Below are 17,353 nucleotides of genomic sequence, written 5' to 3'. Positions count from 1 at the left end.
CAGGATAGTAAACCGGTGAAGGTTCCTATTCCTGTAGGTGTAAAGCTATCTGTTGAACAATGTCCCATGACACAAGAAGAGGAAGAGGATATGTCCCGTGTTCCATGTGCAAGTGCAGTCGGTAGTTTGATGTATGCAATGGTCTGTATTAAACCAGACATTACACATGCAGTGGGAATATTGAGCAGGTTTATGTCAAAACCAGGGAAGGAGCATTGGACAGCAATGAAGCGGGTTTTCAGGTATTTGCGTGGCACTAGTGATTATGGTTTGTGCTACCAAGGAAGACCAGGATTGGACAGAGTTTTGAATATCCGTGGCTTTGTTGATGCAGACTGGGTTGGAGATTTGAATCAGAGAAGATCTACATGTGGGTATGTGTTTAACCTATTTGGAGGAGCAGTCAGTTGGATGAGTAAGAAACAATTTGTAGTGGCACTATCAACTACAGAGGCAGAATACATGGTAGCCACTCATGCAAGCAAGGAAGCAGTTTGGTTGCAGAGATTGTGTTCAAGTATTAGGTTAGTACAGGGAGCTATAAGGATACACTATGACAGCAAAAGTGCAATTTTCTTGGCAAAGAACCATGCTTATCATTCAAAGACAAAGCACATTGATATTCAATATCACTTTGTGAGGGATATGATAGAAGAGAAAAAGGTGTTGCTGGTAAAGGTGGACACTTTGAAGAATACTGCAGATGCATTGACAAAATATGTGAGCTCTGAGAAGTTCTCCTAGTGTAGAGAAACAATGGGCGTTTCAGGGCTAGAAAAGTGACTAAGCTCTCTTGTGGCCCCCTGTAGAAAGAAAACAACAAGTGGGAGAATGTTGGGTTGTGTTATAGTCTTTCCACGAGTAACCTACGTAGTGAACCGGAGGGTTAGAGGGGGGGTAAAGCCCCCCTTCGTTGCGCCGATTACGTAGCGGGGGGGTCACAGGGGGGTTTGAGGGGGGTAGGTAGACCCCCTCTACGGGATCCCCTGGGAAATTTTTTTTTGGACCCTATATTAGTTTGGGCAAACCTACCTATGGTTTTCGGTCCATGGTTTTGGATGCGATGGTTTTCGGCCCATGGTATTAGATGCTTTAACATGTATAAATATGTATTGTAACATTGACAAGAAAATAATGAAAAATCAAGCTGGTAGTCCTAGTTTTGGGATCCAGTGGGAAAATCTCTGTGTATATGTGTTTTATGTGTTATGCTCTCGCATTCTTTATTTTCTGTGTTTTAGAATTTGTATGTAGGTAATTTCTGTACGGGGTTATTTTGCTTATTTTTATTGGTGAGTCGTCCCCCTTTCCCAAATTATTATTGTTATAACAAATATTTATTTACTTATGTTTTTAATATTATTATTTATTTATTTATTTATTAGTTCTTCATAACTAATTTATATATATATATATATATATATATATATATTATTATTATTTTATGATATACTAATTTTATTTATCTATTAAGGAAGATATATTATTATTATTATTTTATTATTTTTCGTCACTAATTTTTATATATTGTTAGTATTGGTAATTTATTTATTTATTAACGGATATATATCATTATTAGTATTTACTTTATTATTTTTTTCATAACTAATTTATATATATTATTATTATTTTTATTTTTATAGATTTTTATCTATTTATCTAGCGAATATTTATTATTATTATTTATTTATTTGCTGATTTGTATTATTATTTTATTTAATTACATTTACCTTGTTTATAAATAAGTTAGGTCTTCAATTTAACTAATTCCCATTTAATAAAAAAATTTTAATTATTAAATTATACATTTTAACTAATTATTAAAGTAAACCCCTTCTTAAATTATTTCATTTATATAATTATATATTTATATATAGGTATGGTCATTACTATCTTCCTTGAAATAATCAATTTGACTTTTTGACTGTCCCTAAGTCAAAGCTAGCCATTATTCTAGATAGCTGTTGGAGGCCCTGCTCATACTATTTAACACGCAAAGCTGGATCTGTTTCTTCAACTTGTCCTGACGATGAGCCACACTTGCTGGCTCGAAACGCGTCGACAAAAGTCTTTCATTATGTGATTTACGCCGAAGCTCTTCTTATAACTATTATGGATCACAGAAGTCTCAATTCAACAATTGATTCCCTGCATGGTAAGGCCATTACTTCTAAGGTTCATCATTTTGAACGGGCATGCTTGCAGGTCTCAAAGTTGAAGACGGATCTAGCTTTTCTGAAGAGGTGCAGAGACTCAGTTGTTATCCCATTCTTTGCTCAGATCAGCCATCGCCTTCACACTCCTTCTAACCATGGGGTGTTCGTTAAAGCCAGCCTTGCGCTCTTGAGATCTAAAATTAACAGGGTCAGGAGAGACCTCTGTCGTTTCTCTCATGATCTTCTGGGTTTACACTTGGAACTTTCGAACTTGATCTCCCCCTCCCTGTGGGCCAGAATAGATGCATGTTCGGCATTAAAATCATTGCGTTTGGAGGAGATCAGGGGACAAAAGCAAGCTGCGAAGTTTCAGAGTCTAGCTCGGAAATCTACTGGTGGTGAATCAACGGATGAGTTTTCCATGAGCCGCATTTCTGCTGGTCAAAAGTCGGCCCTCCGTTCTTGGGTGTCTTTCTCCTCTCCCATAGCAGGTCAATGGACCTCTGGGGAGCGCTCTGTTGTTCCTTCGCCTCATCCCAGGCAGCCTACTCATTCTGTTTCGTATTCTGTTTGCGAAGCGGAGGAATCTAGCTCGTCTGGGGTTGTTCGTTCGTCGGTTCAGGTTTCCAGGGCAGCAAGCGACTTGGTTGGCACTATGGTTCTAGTGTGCGCAGATCCCTCTGGTTCTCCAGCTCATCATAAGCGTAATGGCAGTGCTACAGACGGAGAAGGTTTTGTCTCTCCTTCTCAAGATCAGGGTTCGATTAATCCTGATAGTGTTCATTTGTCCGCGTTCAAGTGGTCGTCTGTCTGCACGGGATCCGTTGACCGGTGTGGTGACGTTGCCAGCCGTAAGGTAAGATCGTCGTTGAGCAGGCCTGGTCGTTTGCATCATTCTGTGGGCAGGAAGCCGTCTGTCCGCAAGGTTAATCCTTCCGGTGAGTGTGTTAAACCTGCGTTTAATAATTGCAGCGATTGTAATCATAACGATAACCATTATAGCGATTACAATAACATCGAAAACGGTAGTTTTAATAAGTTATATACGCATAGCAGTAGTAATTACAATAGTATGAGCATTAGTAAGAACGTTTTTAGGGCTGATAGCAATCGTAATATTTACATTAGTATTATGGATGATAGGTCTCATGAGGATCGTATCAATTATAGCGATGACAATAACAGCGAAAACGATAATTTTGATAAGTTATATACGCATCGCAGTAATAGTTACGATAGGAAGATCATTAATAAGAACGTTTTACATAATAGTGATAGCGTTAATATAAATGATGCGGATAGGAATGGTAATATTAACATTAGTATAATGGATGATAAGAATCGTAATATTATCTTTGGTGTGGATAGTAATAAAATTGAGTCTTGTAATATTAACATGAGTATAATGGATGATAAGAATCGTAATATTAACTTTGGTGTGGATAGTAATAAAATTGAGTCTTATGATAATATTAATGGTTTATTATTTAATTGTAATATTAATAATAATATGAATTGTAATATCATACGTGAGGATAATAACATGATTCTTGTTAACAATAACAATGATAATATTATTAATTATTCATATATGGATAATAACAACAAGAATAATAATAATAGTATGAATTACAATATTTATAATGTTATACAGGAGAATAATAATAATAGGATGAATAATATTCATTCTATTAATAGTATGAATGATGTTGGTTCGGATAATAGTTTGAGCGTGGACCCGGTTATTCCTCCCCCCTCTTCCCGGAATAATAAGGTTGTTAACCTTTCTAGTTTTTCTTTCTCCCCTTCTGTTTTTAGCCTTTTAAGCAAGGGTTTGAACTTTGCCCTTGCCCCTAGAAGCATCCCGGTGGACGACATTATTTGCGACGTAGAATTCGGGATCAGAGATCTTCCGGATAATATCAAGGACACTATTAGACAGGATTGTGTTGTCGTCCTTAGAAAGGCTAAGCCCCCTCGGAAGAACCTCAGCAATGAGGAATTCTCTGCCCTGAAATCCTTAAATCAGAACGAAGATATTGTCGTTCTGAAGGCTGATAAAGGAGGGGCTACGGTCATCCTTGACAAGGATGATTACCGTAAGAAGATGTTAGATCATCTTCACAATAGTGGCAGTTATAAAAAACTGCCCAAGAACCCTCTGAAGAAGATTTCTAGGACAGTGGCTCTCGCCATCAAGTCTAGTGGCTCAGTGAGTTCCCTGAGCCACAAACTCATTGAGAGCAGTCCCATTACTCCTAGGATCTATGGGTTACCTAAGATCCACAAGGAAGGGGCCCCTCTAAGGCCTATCGTCAACACCATTGGTGGTCCTACCTACCTTCTTGCTAAGTTCCTTGCCCTTAAACTTAAGCCCCTTGTCGGCCGCACTGAGTCCTTCGTTAAGGACTCTGCTTCCTTCATTAAGGAGCTTAAGGACATTAGGCTGGACCTTGAGGACATTCTCGTCAGCTTTGATGTGGTCTCTCTTTATACTTGCATCCCTATAAAGGAGGCCTTGGAAGTGATCTATCGCCTAACAGATCCCGATACCGCGCATCTGGTTGAGATCTGTCTCACTTCCACTTTCTTCTGTTTCGAGGGTGAATTCTTTGAACAGACTTGTGGTGTTGCCATGGGCTCCCCCCTTTCCCCGATTGTTGCGAATCTTTTTATGGAAGATTTCGAAGCCAAAGCTTTGGCCTCGGCTCGTCTCCTTCCCAAGCTTTGGAAAAGGTATGTGGATGACACTAACGTCATCTGGTCCCATGGCCAAGAGGAGCTGGATCACTTCTTCAATCACCTCAACGGTCAGTCCTCTGCCATTAAGTTCACCATGGAGAAAGAGGTCAATGGTTGCCTCCCCTTCCTGGATATTCTTATTTCTAAGAATAAGGACGGCTATCTCTCCCACTCTGTGTTCCGGAAGAAAACGCATACTGAGCAGTATCTTCATGCCGATTCCCATCATTTCCCTGCTCAGAAGATGGGTGTCCTTAACACCCTCGCTACTCGTGCCCTCAGGATTTCTGATAATGAGAGCTTTGATAAGGAGAGATCCCATCTCCTTGATGTCTCTGTGGAAAATGGATATTGTAGGCACCTTGGTCGGAAGGCTTTCCTTAAAGCATCTAGAAATGCAGTTATTAGGAAAGAACCTAAGGAACGCTGACTAGGTGTCCACCTTCCATATGTCCAAGGAACCACAGACAGGATTGCTCGGATCCTTAAAAGGTATAATATTCCCTCTTCCTTTAGACCCCTCAAAACTATTCGTAATTCCCTCCGATCGGTTAAAGATCCCGTTAACCCCAAGGACATGAAGGGTGTCTACTTGATCCCTTGTTCTTGTGGGACCCCCTACATCGGGGAAACAGGGCGCTCCATCCATCAGAGGATTTGCGAACATGCTGCTGACCTAAAACATGGGAGAACCAAGTCTTCAGCGCTGGCAGAGCATGTGGATAAGACCAAGCATCACGTTTGTATTGAGGAGGCTAAGGTTATTGCCAAGGTTGCCCAGTTCCATCATCGGAAACTCAGGGAAGCTATTGAGATCGAAAGAAGGCCTAACAATCTCAATAGAGATGACGGCTGGAAGATCAGTAGATGTTGGATCCCTGCCCTTTCTTCTTAGTCTCCCCCCCCCCCTCTTTCATCTTTTTTCGCTTTTGTCGTTCCCCTGGAGCCTTCCTTTCTCCTTTGGTTTATCCTTTTTGGCTCTGGACTCTTTCCAGGCCTTCTCCTGTTTATTTTGTGTCGCTCCTTTTTCCCGGATTGATATTGGTATCTATTATTATAGCTAGTATTTATTTACTTATTATTATTATATTATATTATATATATATATATATAGATATATATAAGTTTTTTTTTTTTTTTTTAACGAATATATATTATTATTTTGCTTATTTTTATTGGTGAGTCGTCCCCCTTCCCCGAATTATTATTGCTATAACAAATATTTATTTACTTATGTTTTTAATATTATTATTTATTTATTAGTTCTTCGTAACTATTTTATATATATATATATTATTATTATTTTATGATATACTAATTTTATTTATCTATTAAGGAAGATATATTATTATTATTATTTTATTATTTTTCGTCACTAATTTTTATATATTGTTAGTATTGGTAATTTATCTATTTATTAACGGATATATATCATTATTAGTATTTACTTTATTATTTTTTTTCATAACTAATTTATATATATTATTATTATTTTTATTTTTATAGATTTTTATCTATTTATTTATTTATCTAGCGAATATTTATTATTATTATTTATTTATTTGTTGATTTGTATTATTATTTTATTTAATTACATTTACCTTGTTTATAAATAAGTTAGGTCTTCAATTTAACTAATTCCCATTTAATAAAAAAAAATTAATTATTAAATTATACATTTTAACTAATTATTAAAGTAAACCCCTTCTTAAATTATTTCATTTATATAATTATATATTTATATATAGGTATGGTCATTACTATCTTCCTTGAAATAATCAATTTGACTTTTTGACTGTCCCTAAGTCAAAGCTAGCCGTTATTCTAGATAGCTGTTGGAGGCCTTGCTCATACTATTTAACACGCAAAGCTGGATCTGTTTCTTCAACTTGTCCTGACGATGAGCCACACTTGCTGGCTCGAAACGCGTCGACAAAAATCTTTCATTATGTGATTTACGCTGAAGCTCTTCTTATAACTATTATGGATCACAGAAGTCTCAATTCAACAAATAACAATCAAGTAAAAGAAGAAGATAACTACAAGTACATCAAGTTAAGTGAAAGAACATCACAAGCAATTATCATAATAAGAGAAATCACCTTAATTTAGCTGCTCTAGATTTCTCAACAAACTTTGATAATTAATAATTTGCGAATATCATGTCTCCTTTGAAAAAGACATCCTCATATAAGCATCAGGAAATTTATACTAAATAACCAATAGTACTCACAGTCTTTTCCAAGGGCCCTACATGGTCATAGAGTGAATAAAAAACCAATACACAATACCATGAAATTACTTTGTCATGACTTGCATAGACCATTAGGGAAATTTTGAGGTTTAAAATGGGCCTCCTAAGAAAAATGTACAACCAAAATAAACATTATAAGAACCAATAAGATTCAAGATGATGATGTCACCCATGGGGGATGATTTGCCATTTTTGGAGTAAAATAGTAAAAATATTAAAAAATAGAAAACTATTTTTTCAACTCGTATTTTCAACTTATCTCTCTAAGGTTTTACTCAAATTTCGAGCAGAGTATTCATTGGATACCAAAATTTAATTCGTCATCCAAGGAGTGCTCATGTTGCATACTTTTGATGGACTCTGCTACACGAAATATGAGAAATACACAAAAAAACGTGATTGCTCCCTAAGGTTTTATTCAAATTTCAAGCGAAGTATTCGTTGGATACCAAAATTTAATTCGTCATCCAAGGAGTATTCATGTTGCATACTTTTGATGGACTCTGCTACATGAAATATGAGAAATACACGAAAAAACATAATTGCAATCACGTTTTTTCGTGTAGCAGAGTCCATAAAAAGTATGCAACATGGGTGCTCCTTAGATGAAGAATCAAATTCTATATCCAACGAGTGTTGCCACTAGAAATTTGAATAAACCCATAGGGAGATAAGTTGAAAATACAAATTGAAAAATAACTTTTCCTTTTTTCCCTCTAAAATTTGATGATATAATCTAATCTTATTTTATAATTTCCACTATTATTTTATAATTTCCTTAAAAAGCTCATTTTAGACCTCAAAATTCGCTTAACGCATATATAAAACATCACATAAACCTGATTACAAACAATTTAAACTATTTTATAAAAACTTCAAAATTAATCCCCAAAAAACTAATAAACCACCATAAAATTACGGTCTCATAACTTATATAAACATGTATGAAGCATCCCATGAACATGGCTACAACAATTTAGACTATTTTTTAAATCACTACAACCTATAAAAACATGTTCTTTAGCCTTCATGTAAGACATGAACGAATTATTTCATAAACTTCTTCAAGTTACATATGAATTAAATATTTCATAAACACCTTAAGTTAAGAGAGGTTATGTGATAATTTTATAAATTTAATTTATAAGTACTTGATATAAAGATCGATTTATTTATTTTTTGAATTATAATTACAGTGAAGATTATGGTGGTTCATATTATGATTTCTTTTTAATTTTATTTTTTTAATAAATATTTATTATTTAAAAAAATCAATAATTCTACTTGTTTTTTTATTGATAATAAGATTTTATTTAGTTAAGGCGCTATATAAGTAAAGGTCACCGGTTCTAGTCTCACCGATACCAAAAGATCCAGCATGGTTTTCACTAGTGCGGCTCAGGCGGGGTGCAATCCCCGGGTGACTTTGACGGCTTAGATGCCCCTGAGTCGTGGCCTCTCAGCGATAAGGTAAGCGTGATTTTCAGGATTCACCCACTTATCAACAAAAAAAAGACTTTTAAAAATATAATAAATAAACATTTTTTGAATAATATATAATATATATCAAAATAATTAATGTTTATCTCATTTCATTATAATTAACCAAATAAATATTAAAAATAAATATTATTAAATATATATTTACAATCATTTTTTTTAAATACACAAAAATATAAACTCAAAAATAATAAAAATAAAAAATATACAGAATATAAACTTAAAAATAGTAATTTGTAATAAAATAAAATGCAAGTTTTTTCTTACCTATTTTGAAAATCCAAATCACTAAAAAAACATAATAACATCTGAAAATCCAAATCACTAAAAAGCATAATAACATCTAATTTCTAATCAACAATTTAGTATTAATTATTCGAGTTTTAATTTTAATATTAATATATAGAACACTGTGTTAATTTATCAAATTTATAATATTTAAATCAAAGTATTTTTTTTTAAAGTTTGGTAGGACTACATTTTCATTATGACCAATATATCTTTTGGATTAAGGTAGGGAATTGAATTAATAATTTTATATTAATAAATACCTTAACAAAATACCCTATCGCTATCTATCCAAAATCACTACATCAATTAAATATATAATAATAACTAATTTCTAATAAATAATTTAATATAAATCATTTATTTTTGGATTTTTAATATTAAAATTTTATAAATTTTAATATTTTAGTAATATTTTATAAATTTATGTATATCTATTAAAAATATAATAACATTTAAATTCTAATAAACAATTTAGTAGAGATTATTTAGTTCTATTTTTAATATTAAAATTTAATATATTTTAATATTTAAATAATATATTATAGATTTATATATAATAATATAAAAATTTAAGTTTTAGGGTTAATTTAATTGGTTAAATTTTTCTTACTAAGCATTAGTCAGTTATGGGATTAATTTTATTAGACACTTCCTAATAAATAAGTATATATATGTATATAGGTATATAAAATCAATTTGGGAAGATGAAATCCTTTCGGATAAATCTGTGGAAATTTTCGGAAAGGAAAAAAAATATAAAAATTTAGTGATAATCAGATAGTGTGATAAACCATTCTCTAACGTATCATTTTTATATTTAAAAAGTTATATAATAAAACCTATATTTTGAAGTAATATATTCAAAAAATATTATAATAATATATAAATTTAGTAATGATTATATAAAAAGTTTTATAATTTATTTATAATAACAGGAATGGGAGAAGATGATATTGCATCATTCAAGTACTTGTGTCGCAAAACTAATTTCCAAATTGAGAAAACTTATATGGTAGCCATAGGTTTTTGGGATGGTTCATGTGTTTCCATGTGACTGAGTACACTCTTGAATAGTAAATGCAAGCTACAGAAATCTGCAGCAATCACTGAGGCATGCTATACAGAGATATGCAACAATTACTCGTGGGCTATGAAGTAAATCGGATCAGTCAATCATCAACTGGTGTTAAGTAGATTGGTCAGTGGACATCGACTGGAGTCGAAAAATTCCTGGGAAACAATCTTATGATGTTTAGGCACTTTTCGAATCTATGGCTTGTGTTGGGTTGGCGTCTCTGCCAGCTTTCCTTTTTCAGGTAGTGGTGGCCATGGCAAGAGCGATAGATAGAGGCAGACGAGAGCAACCAACTATGGAGCTACTGTTACAGATATGATCCAATTGTTTTTGTTTATTTATGCTTCTGATGGTTTTGCTTTTTTTTTGTGTAATGGCTCGTAACAGGTCTACTAACTGCGAAATTTTAACTTCCTTTTTCATCACAGGAATTCCCAAGATGTCTCAAAATTAACACTCCTAATGACCCCAAAAGTAGATCATATCATGGGACACCAGGTTACCGTTTGAGAACACTTAAGCAAACTGGGAAACAGAGCAAATTGTAGCTGCAATAGCCATAAGAAAGGAACACATATTTCTTAGAATGTGCAACAGAAGGGTTCAAGGGGAAACTTTCTAACCACTACACCAACACAATTGTTAGATTGAGCAGAATACAATCTGTACATATTTTAAGGCCTCAACATGCCACTGATATATACAAGAAGACCACTAGTGTACTTAGCTTTAGAAAGTGGCCCAAAATCGGCCCTTGACTATGCTCTTTGAAATAAGATCAGATTCCATAACTTGAGTCTCCTGAAACCTTACCATCGTTGTCCTCTCCTGTAGTGAAGCAACCAACTAGGTCAACCTTCTGATAAATGAATTATTGTTGAAAGACTTGGTCTGGTTATGCACAGTTTCAAATGCTTGCATGCAAACACTAGAGAAGCCAGTCATGGCCTGAAATACATTTGGAAGCCCTGTCTGCAAATTGTTCAAGGTCATTGCCCTGCTGACTGCAATGGCTTTCAAATGCTTGGACTTCTCTTCTTCAACTCTCCTTCCCAAAGCCTCTGTTTTAGCCTTTTTCCGCGCCAAAAGGTCTGTTCCTCTGCTGTCTGGTGGAGCATAAGGATCATAGTACTTGGTTTCCATATTGCGCAGTGAAGTCAACTTCTTCTCTAGTTCTTTTGAGAGGCTTTCGCACTTCCTTGCTTGCTTTAACTCTTCTGCTTGCTGTACTACTATGGCATGCATAACTGTCATAAAACTTTTGATGCCGCCACAAGCTGATTGATCTGGCAGCCTGTCTAGAGCTAGCTGCCACTCTTCACACAATGTGTACAGAGGCTGGTGATGTTCCATTATTCCCTCTGCATTATACTTAAACTGATTCAGACTTAGCCTTAGCCATCCACTGAGAGCCCGCATATAATCTCTCTGGCTCTTTATCATTCTACAAAAACTGTCATACCAAGTAGTCACCTGAGCTTCCAATTGAATGGTTGCCTGCTGATGATAACTACTTGTGGCCTCTGCGCTTGCCAGATTGTCCAAATGCCTCACCTGTTGGACAATATGATTTTGGACCTGGTGGCATTCATACATGGCCCTCCACATCTGCATTAGCCTGCATTCAACAGAGTTAAATCAGAGTCCAACCCTAGCCTAATATTATCTGTCTGGCTAAGAACAGCTTAGCAGTTGACACCTGCTGGTGATGACAGTTGAATGATAATCCAAAGTCCTAACATAGCTATAAATCTACTGGGAAGATTGCATCTAACAAAACCTACTTATAAATTCAGAGAGAGCACGATCACAAGACAAAACCTACTTATAAATTCAGAGAGAGCACGATCACAAGACAATCGGTATGGTTTTTGTTAAAAATTGGTGTAATTTTTATGACTGAATTCGTCATTGGATCAATCTCCGTGATGAATTTCACCATGGATCAGTTGAAAGTTCAGTCATCTAGTTGGATCAGATCACCAACTTCAAATTAGAGTGGGCTGAATTCCTATTCATCCAAGCTTACAGAGATCAGTATCAATGAACTTATTCTGACTTACAAATGAAACACATGAATTATTCCCTTAAGTTTATGGTACTTATCTGAGAACTTATTTTCTAGAAAGTAATGGAGAGTACAACCAAAATGCAATGCAAGACTGAAAACTTGTATTGTAGCAATGGTTGAAAAGCAAATTTCGGTCTGAACACCCTAATAGAATCTATCATTATAACACTGATTTTGATTAGCAAGGGCACTACTACATGACGGCTAGCAGAAATAACTCCACATATTGAAATTCATGAGTTGGGTGAACAGTTTTCTAATAGGTATTGTAAACATTTCTTTCTTCTTTCTAAGTATTCTGATTGACAAAGTCCCCCGAAACATAGTCAGTGTTCCTGTTGCCGCAAATTTGGTCATTTTTCCCCAAATAGTGTAGTCACTATTCCTCTTGCACAAATCTATATTAGATGTTTACTTTTGTTTGAATTGTGGAGCTATATGAACCCCAATTCCACAATAATACTACAAATTATACAAATTGAACAGCTAGAGATTATATAACGAAAAAAGTAGTTTCACATCACCTTGCAAAAGGAAAAAAAGGTGACAGTGTTTTACCCTTTAGATAGCTCCACGAGTTGAGGATAGAGTTCATCTTCTCTCAATTTCAGAATTGCTGCAGAAGTTGTATCAACTGCCTGGAATGCAACCATTATCTGAGACTGCAGTCTCTTTATAGCTGCTTTAGTCTTCTCAATCTTCAGTTCATCTTCTCCCTTCAATTCCTGCTTCCTCAACAGTACCACTTTCTTATCATGCTCTCTCTTTGTAGATTCCCTACACTGCACACCACATGGATAAAAATCAATATGATAGACTGTGAAAGATCTCCATAGTAGGAAGGCCTATGCTATATGTTCAGCAGTCCTCAAGAATTGATCTTATATGCAAGTTTAAAGGTCGTGTCAACAGTCAACTGGTCATTTTTTTATGGTAAAGAGAGGTGTGGCTAAGACATGGTTGCCCCTCATGCATGGCAAACATTATGCATCGAGCAGTGCAGCAGTAAATGTAAATAATGTGGGGACATATACTGTCTAAAAACCTCTGAAAAAGATGCTTTTTGAGAGGGTAATTAAAAAGTACCCAGCAGTGTTAAAAGAAATATTGGGATATAAATTATGGGAACTTATTCAGATTCAGACAATATATATCCCAACATTTATTGCATTTATTTCTACATGTATCGGTACTTTTCAGTTACCCTCTTCCATAGTCTGTTCTGTTTTATAGATAGTTTTACAAATTTATATCACAAAATAAAAAATGGGAGAACATACCCTGACTTCGTCATAAAGCTTCTTCTCCCATGCATAAAGCCTTTCTAGTGTAGAACAATGGCTTCCGTGTATGCTGCGTTCATTTTTGTTCATAGAAATACCATCCCTGCTTACCACCATAGGTGATTTTGAAGGCCAACCCCAGGAAGATAAAGCACTGAACACCTTTGCAGAATGGTGACCGCCCTCTACACCCATAAATCAAAAAACAAAACAGATGGTCAACAATATTTTCAAACATGTGCATGCAAATTTCCAAATCTCTGAACATTTGGATGGAGCCTTAATCAAGAGCATAGGATAAACAGCCGACAATTACCCCCCTTTCCGTCAACAGATTCAGGGGATTTTGGCAAAAATCATGGTTTCGTTCATAGTTCCACCACTCTAAGAGGTTTGCGCAGCTCTAAGTGTACCCAGAAGCGATGAAGAACTTGCATCACACCGGATGGTGGAATGAAACCATGAATTCTCATGTTTATAGGGTTTTCCATGTGTTTGAGTGACCCAGAAGGACAAAATGACTTTTAATCGTATTGGATGAATCGATGGAACCATGAATTTGCATGGTTTCAGCAAGCTCAAGGGGTTTCAGTGTGTCTAAGTGAGCACAGAAGTATAGAAAAACTTGGATCGGGCAGGATGATCTGGGGAAATCATGAATTGTCATGGATCCAACCTACCACAAGGACTTTTCCGTATCTCTGAGTGGACCCAGAAGCACAGTAAGAATTTGAATCCCGCTGGATGGATCGGTGGAACCATGAATGGTTGCACCATGACCGACGGGTTCTCCCGGTCTTTGAATGGAACTGGAAGGTCTGAGTGGACTCAAAATCCATTAAAATCTTGAATCCAGTTGGATGCGTTGGATGGGTCAATGGAATCTTTATTTTTTTCATGGGTCCACCATGGTCAAAGGAGTTTTCTGTTTCTGTGAGACTTGAGTGGACATAGAAGTACAGAAAAACTTGAATCTCCTTGCATGGATGGATGAAATCATAAATTTCTGTCCCGCCAAATTTGACACAAGCTTGCCGGAAAAGGGTTTTTTCTTTTTTCAGCTGCTTATCCAGAATGCAATCCAAATGGGATTCAACCAACCATAATAACTACAATAAAATTAACACTAAAACTACAACGTGTGATTGATTGAGAGAGTTAAATAAATTACTCATGGGTTCGCCAATGGCGGCCTGGAAGTGGGTCTCTAAAAGCCTGGATACCTCATTACCAGCTGCACAAGCCTTCAGAAAGTATTCATCCAGCTCTCGGACCACTGCTCCGAGATCCTTCCGGGTCCTTGAAATAACCATCGCCAAATCGGAGTCTTTGGTATACCAGCTACTGACCATAGAGGAGTTATCATCCGTCTGTGGCTCTGGAGACTTGGCATTCTCATGATGAACTCTCTCGCGCTCATATTCAAGATCCGTGGTAGTGGTGACAGTGGTGGTGGTATCTTCCCACTCCTGTGCCTGCGCCTCTGCCTCTGCCTCTGCCTCCCATTCCTGCACGCGCCTACGCTCCTCCTGCGAAACGCTAAACCTCATCGGCGCCGCTGGTGTCGTCATTGCCCTCCTTTGCTGATCAACAGGGGGCGAAGAAGCCCGGAACGGGTCCCAGAACTCCCATGCCGAAGCCTGAGCGGGTGGTGGCGGCGGCGGCGGCGGCGTGTTCGAATGCTGGGTGCTCGTCCAGCCCCCGGCGCCGGCCTCCTCACCGCCTTTTGAAGTCGTGCCGCTGCTATAAGACGAATCGTTGGACCGAACGGTTCGATATGGGCTCATCTCGGGCGGAGGCGGAGGCGGCGGCGGCAGAGTCCGAGGCATACTCGGGTAATGCCGATACTGGTGCTGCTGCTGCTGGCGGCAGGGCGTTGCCAGCGATGACGATGCCGACATTTCCATGGATTCTCCTTCTGCAAATTGACGCAGCGCTGCTCCAGTATTCCGCAATGCCTGTAAATAAAAGCCATGAGCAGCTGCAAACTCATGCCTCGACCTAACCGCATGCTTCATACATTGTCTACGCGACTTGCATCTTGCTACCAGCTCTTCATTCTCCACTCTGGAAGTAGCACAGCCCATCTCGGCTACACACTACTTTCTGTCAATCCAATCAAACTTGGGTCTTCAGTTGTGGTAAACTTACAGGTCTAAGCAATGCACTGAAACTTGGACTGCTAAATTCACAAGCCTATACACCATTGTCCTGAAACAGAACTTGGAATAGTTATGAGTAGCAGCATTGTCCTGAAAATAGAAATAGTTACGAGTAACTGTGGAATCCATACAAAAGTACTCTGATAATTGAACATGGACTAGCTGTGGCTGTGGATGTTCTTATGCTAGTTGCAACAGACTCCAAAACCTTATACAAGAATGGGTTGAGAATCTAACTTGGGCTAGTTGTGAATAACACTCAAACTCAAGAAAAATCTCTAAAAATCTTAGGCTAGTGGTGCGAAACTCTGAAACCTATACAGAATCCATGCAGAAATGTTCTGAGAATCAAATTTACAAAAGTGCTCTGAGAATTGAACATGGACTAGCTGTGCCTGTGGGTGTTCTTATGCTAGCTGCAACAGACTCCAAAACCTTATACAAGAATGGGTTGAGAATCTAACTTGGGCTAGTTGTGAGGAACACTCAATCTCAAAAAGGGTAATACTCAAACTCAAGAAAAATCTCTGAAAAACTTTTGCTAGTTGTGAGTAACACTCAAACTCAAAAAGAGTAACACTTAAACTCAAGAAAATCTCTGAAAATCCACTAGCCACTCGCAACTCAAATGGTTATACTCAAACTCAAGAAAAATCTCTGAAAAATCTTGGGCTAGTGGAGGGCAACTCCAAAACCTATACAGAACCCATGCAGAAATGTTCTGAGAATCAAATTTGAGCCAGAGAGAACAAACATGGAAACACTAGAATCGCACTTGGGTAAACCAATGGACAAATGCTCTGAGAATGAAAACAGTTCTTGGATTAGTTGCGAGCTGAGAATCGAACTTAGGCTAGTTACAGTGATCTAAATGTTGAACCCAAAACTCTCCCCGATCTACAGCTGGACCACAGTCCAACTGACTATTTCGTCTGTATTCAAGAGCTGGGTCATGATCTTAAGCCCACAGACGAACTATAAGCAGCGATCACATGCTTGCAGAGCCAAGCTGAACGAATGTCACTCCACAGAGCCGTTCTATCCATTTACTGCGCCATTAAAATGAGTCTGTAACGGCCCACAACACAGAACAACAGATCCGTGGAATTCTAAATCCCTGGCAGCCTATCATTAAAACCATGAATCCAGAGACGGGGTCTCCTTCTCGTGTGTGTATAGAAATCCGAGAGCAGCAGGGTGCTACTGCTCGAAGACTGCGCCGTCTCTAATTTGACCGGGAAATAATAATAAAAGGGGCAAAGCCGGGGAATATGGTGGCCGTAGTTCTGTTGTGGCTGTGGAACAGATAAAGCGATGTAACGCAAGGCAATCGTAGTTGTCGCATTCAGTGAAAACGCCAGGCCGTCAGATCTGTGCAGGGGGAGGTGGGCCAGGCCGCCGATGCTGTCTGGGGCCGTACCCGTTCCCCCATGTTCATGAGCTTTTGCCGTGAAACAGAACACGTTATGGTTTCTTGCTGTCTGCCGGGGAGGGAAAAAATATTTTATCTCTAGTAATTCCATTTTAGGTTTTAATATAATTTTCCATGTATTATCTGTGTGTCTTATTCTAAATCCCAGAGGAGCCCACACCGCTGGCATAATGCCATTGTACTAAGAGCGAGCAATCAATTTGCACCGATTAATGTAAGGGAAAAATCAATATGCACCGATTTATGGCAGTGTATGCAATGCAGCTTATGACACCTAGCTATTCTGACAGTTACATGTAATTTGCAAGCAATTTGCCATAAAAAGCTATGTCAAGATAAACACTGCACTGCATATATTTATGGCTTTTCACTAGTTTAATTAGTGTT

General features: G+C 37.2%; 1 protein-coding gene across 1 annotated transcript; it reads right to left on the bottom strand.

Annotated features, from left to right (window-relative positions):
- Positions 1–10,633: 10,633 nt before the first annotated feature.
- LOC149217312 (protein ALTERED PHOSPHATE STARVATION RESPONSE 1-like) lies at positions 10,634–16,787 on the bottom strand. Its single transcript, XM_089392972.1, has 4 exons — positions 14,544–16,787; positions 13,370–13,557; positions 12,648–12,871; positions 10,634–11,636 (listed from the first exon to the last, which is right to left on the bottom strand). Exons 1-4 carry the CDS (start codon positions 15,457–15,459, stop codon positions 10,865–10,867), a joined length of 2,100 nt encoding a protein of 699 aa, XP_089249098.1. The 5' UTR covers positions 15,460–16,787; the 3' UTR covers positions 10,634–10,864.
- Positions 16,788–17,353: the final 566 nt, after the last annotated feature.

Source organism: Pinus tabuliformis, chromosome 1_1 (genome assembly GCF_031772625.1).
Source record: "Pinus tabuliformis cultivar Carrire ecotype Pingquan chromosome 1_1, CPIR1, whole genome shotgun sequence".
Classification (NCBI taxonomy): domain Eukaryota; kingdom Viridiplantae; phylum Streptophyta; class Pinopsida; order Pinales; family Pinaceae; genus Pinus; species Pinus tabuliformis.
The sequence above is the reverse complement of the archived record's forward strand: the minus strand, read 5'-3'. Positions and strand labels throughout refer to the sequence as shown.

Bases quoted from the DNA above. Each gene is read 5' to 3' on its own strand.
- LOC149217312 (XM_089392972.1), bottom strand. From the start codon at position 15,459: ATGGGCTGTGCTACTTCCAGAGTGGAGAATGAAGAGCTGGTAGCAAGA. The intron at 12,872-13,369 runs GTATGTTCTCCC...TGTGGTGTGCAG, and splicing joins AGCTTTATGACGAAGTCAGG to TGTAGGGAATCTACAAAGAG. The intron at 11,637-12,647 runs GTAAAACACTGT...TGTTGAATGCAG, and splicing joins CTCGTGGAGCTATCTAAAGG to GCTAATGCAGATGTGGAGGG.